The sequence below is a fragment of the Pteropus alecto genome, unplaced genomic scaffold (assembly GCF_000325575.1).
Source record: "Pteropus alecto unplaced genomic scaffold, ASM32557v1 scaffold30, whole genome shotgun sequence".
Lineage (NCBI taxonomy): Eukaryota > Metazoa > Chordata > Mammalia > Chiroptera > Pteropodidae > Pteropus > Pteropus alecto.
The window spans coordinates 362,962-365,663 of NW_006429782.1; the positions used below are offsets into that span (position 1 = coordinate 362,962).

Consider the following 2,702-nt stretch of genomic DNA (forward strand, 5'->3'; position numbering starts at 1 on the left):
CTCCTCTCCAGAAGAGGATTCGGCCATCCCCATCACAGTCCCCGGCCGCCTGCCCGTGGGCCCCTGGCGCCACCCCGTGGTGGCGGCCCAGGCGGTAGCAGTGCAAGCGGCGGCGGCCCAGGCGGCCGTCGCGGCCCAGGCGGCCGCCCTGGAGCAGCTTCGAGAGAAGCTGGAGTCCGGGGAGCCTCCGGAGAAGAAAATGGCTCTGGTAGCAGACGAGCAACAGCGGCTCATGCAGCGAGCACTACAGCAGAACTTCCTGGCCATGACGGCCCAGCTGCCCATGAGCATCCGAATCAACAGCCAAGGTACCGACCCGGCGCCCAGGCCCTCTGTGCTCCGTGCCCGTGTAGCAGTCAGGGCCTTGGAGCCATCCTATGTAAAGAGCGCCCGCAAACCAACAAGAAAAAAAAAAGGGGGAAACCAAACCAGTAGAAGAAATAGGCAGCCATGACGAGTAAGTTCCCATGAACAGCCGTCCCAGCCGATCTCGTTGGAGATCTGCACGTAAACGGGCAGATATACCGTTTTTCAAGAGTATGAGTGAGTCACGTCTGGAAGACTCGGTGGCTGTTAGGATTTGGGCGTGCGACACTGCTCAATGCTTACAATCACGAAAGCACAAATTCCAGACAAATGCGTTCTCGTTCAGCGAACACGCGTTGAGTACGTCCGCTGTGGCAGATACAGTCCACGGCTTTGTGAAGCCTGAAGCCTAGTGGGGGTGACAGACGTGAAACTCGTCACCTCACAGATGGGCCGTGGTTCTCAGTGGTGGCCTTTCTTCTTCCCACAGCCTCCGAGAGCCGCCAGGACTCGGCTGCGAGCCTGACCAGCACCAATGGCAGCAACAGCATCAGCATGTCGGTGGAGATCAACGGGGTCATGTACACAGGTAGCACCTTGACCCTGCTCTCCGGGTTAGCCCAGTGCTCCTGGGTCACCCCAGGTCCCACCCGCGTGGGCCTAGCCGTGAGGGCCAGCAAAACTCTCCCCTTTGGGGACTCAAGTAGATAATCTGTGTGGTGTACGTAGCATGGCAATCAGCACATAGTGGGGACTCAGCGTGGTGCCTGGCACACAGTGGGGACTTAGCGCAAAGCCCAGTCTGTAGTGAGGACTCGGCCCAGTGCCCAGCACATACTGAGGACTAAGCACGGCAATCAGCACGTAGTGGGGACTCAGCGCAGCGCCTGGCACATAGTAAGTGCTCAAGAAAACAGTTGACCCTTGAACAGCGTGGGTTTGACCTGCACGTTTTTTTCAGTAAGTGCTGCATATTTTCTCTTCCTTATGATTTTCTTTAATAACAGTTTCTCGAGCCTACTTTGTTGGGCAGATACAGTATGTGACACATATGACGTACGAGATATGTGTCAATCAACTGTTCCCATTAGCCGTAAGGCTTCTTTCTGGTCAGTAGTCAGCTGCTAGTAGTAGTTACGTTTCGGTGGGGAGTCAAAGTCCTATTGAGATTTTCAGTGGTGAGAGGGAGGGACAGTCTCTAATCCTTGCATCATTCAAGAACAGTAAGAGCGATGTTTGCAAAAAAAATGGAGTCGGGACTCTTGCTCGTACGGGCCACCAGGTGGTGCCGGGGACACAGGACAGCGCGGTTGCTGCCCAGAGAGCCCTGGGGAGCAGAGGCTGGGACCGTGGTGGGCGTCCAGTCCTCGCCAGTCCCTGGGAGCCCTCGTACCTGCCACGTAATCTTCTCAAACCCCCTACGCCGTCTCTCCTCTTGTTCTTGCATTAGGAGTGCTGTTTGCTCAGCCGCCGGCCCCCACGCCACCTTTGGCCCCCAGCAAAGGTGGCGGTGGCAGCAGCCGGGGAGGAAACAGCGGGACCAGCAGCGGCAGCGGCGGCACGGGCGGCCAGGCCGGGCCTGCGGGGTTGTCCGCACCCCCCACGTCTTCTACCTCAAATAACTCATTGCCTTAACCTCACCACTCACCCGCCGCCCCACCCCGGAGCCCGTCAGACTGGGCGGGGGTCGAGAGGTGGGCCACGCAGGGGCCGGGGTGGTGGAACATACAGGTGGGGAGGGGAGAGATCCACAGAGGAGCCACAGCTAACGCCAAAAAGAAAAAGAAAAATATATATACGTATATATATAAAGAAAATTTAATAAAACAGGGGAAAACCAAGGAACACTTGAATTACTCAGGTTTCAGACATTCAGAAAGATGAATTGTGAGTACAGCCAAGGAAATCGGAAGAAAGAGTGGCCGGCGCTTCCCAGGGCTTTCCTGCAGCCCGGTGGCCGTCTCGGACTGGTGTCTGGTGTCTGGTTTGGACCAGTTGCAATGTAAGGCCAGATCCTGTTTACCTCATACATCTCTGCACTGTGTTTTTATCATTTTTGCCTGTTTTTTTTTTTTTTTTCCTCCTGTTTTTTCTATTCATCACACACTCACCACACCCAGCTCCTTGTGTTGAATGAAACCCCTGAGCCAAGATCAGTTGAATTTTTTTTCTTGTCGCTTTTGGAAAAACCCCACTAACTTGAATAATTTTTTTTTTTTTTTTTTTTAAAGAAATAGTGATATTCAAGCTCTATAGGGTTTTTAAGAGGTTTTGGGGGTTTTGTTTTGTAAATATTCTATTTTATTCTTGGGGGAGGAATCAAACCTTAGGAAAAGGATATATATATATCTATATATTTGTGTTCATTCAGGGAAACTGGACTTGAAAAAGCAAAA

At 53.4% G+C, this 2,702-nt stretch overlaps 1 protein-coding gene across 1 annotated transcript in view; it reads left to right on the forward strand.

Annotated features, from left to right (window-relative positions):
* Window positions 1-2,495, forward strand: part of ARID3A (AT-rich interaction domain 3A) — a 25,871-nt gene extending 23,376 nt beyond the window's left edge. The window contains exons 7-9 of the mRNA XM_015600034.1: window positions 12-308; window positions 797-895; window positions 1,757-2,495. Of these exons, the coding sequence (XP_015455520.1) occupies window positions 12-308; window positions 797-895; window positions 1,757-1,941 (581 nt within the window). The 3' untranslated portion in view covers window positions 1,942-2,495. The remainder of the gene's footprint in view (window positions 1-11; window positions 309-796; window positions 896-1,756) is intronic.
* The last annotated feature ends 207 nt before the right edge of the window (window positions 2,496-2,702 follow it).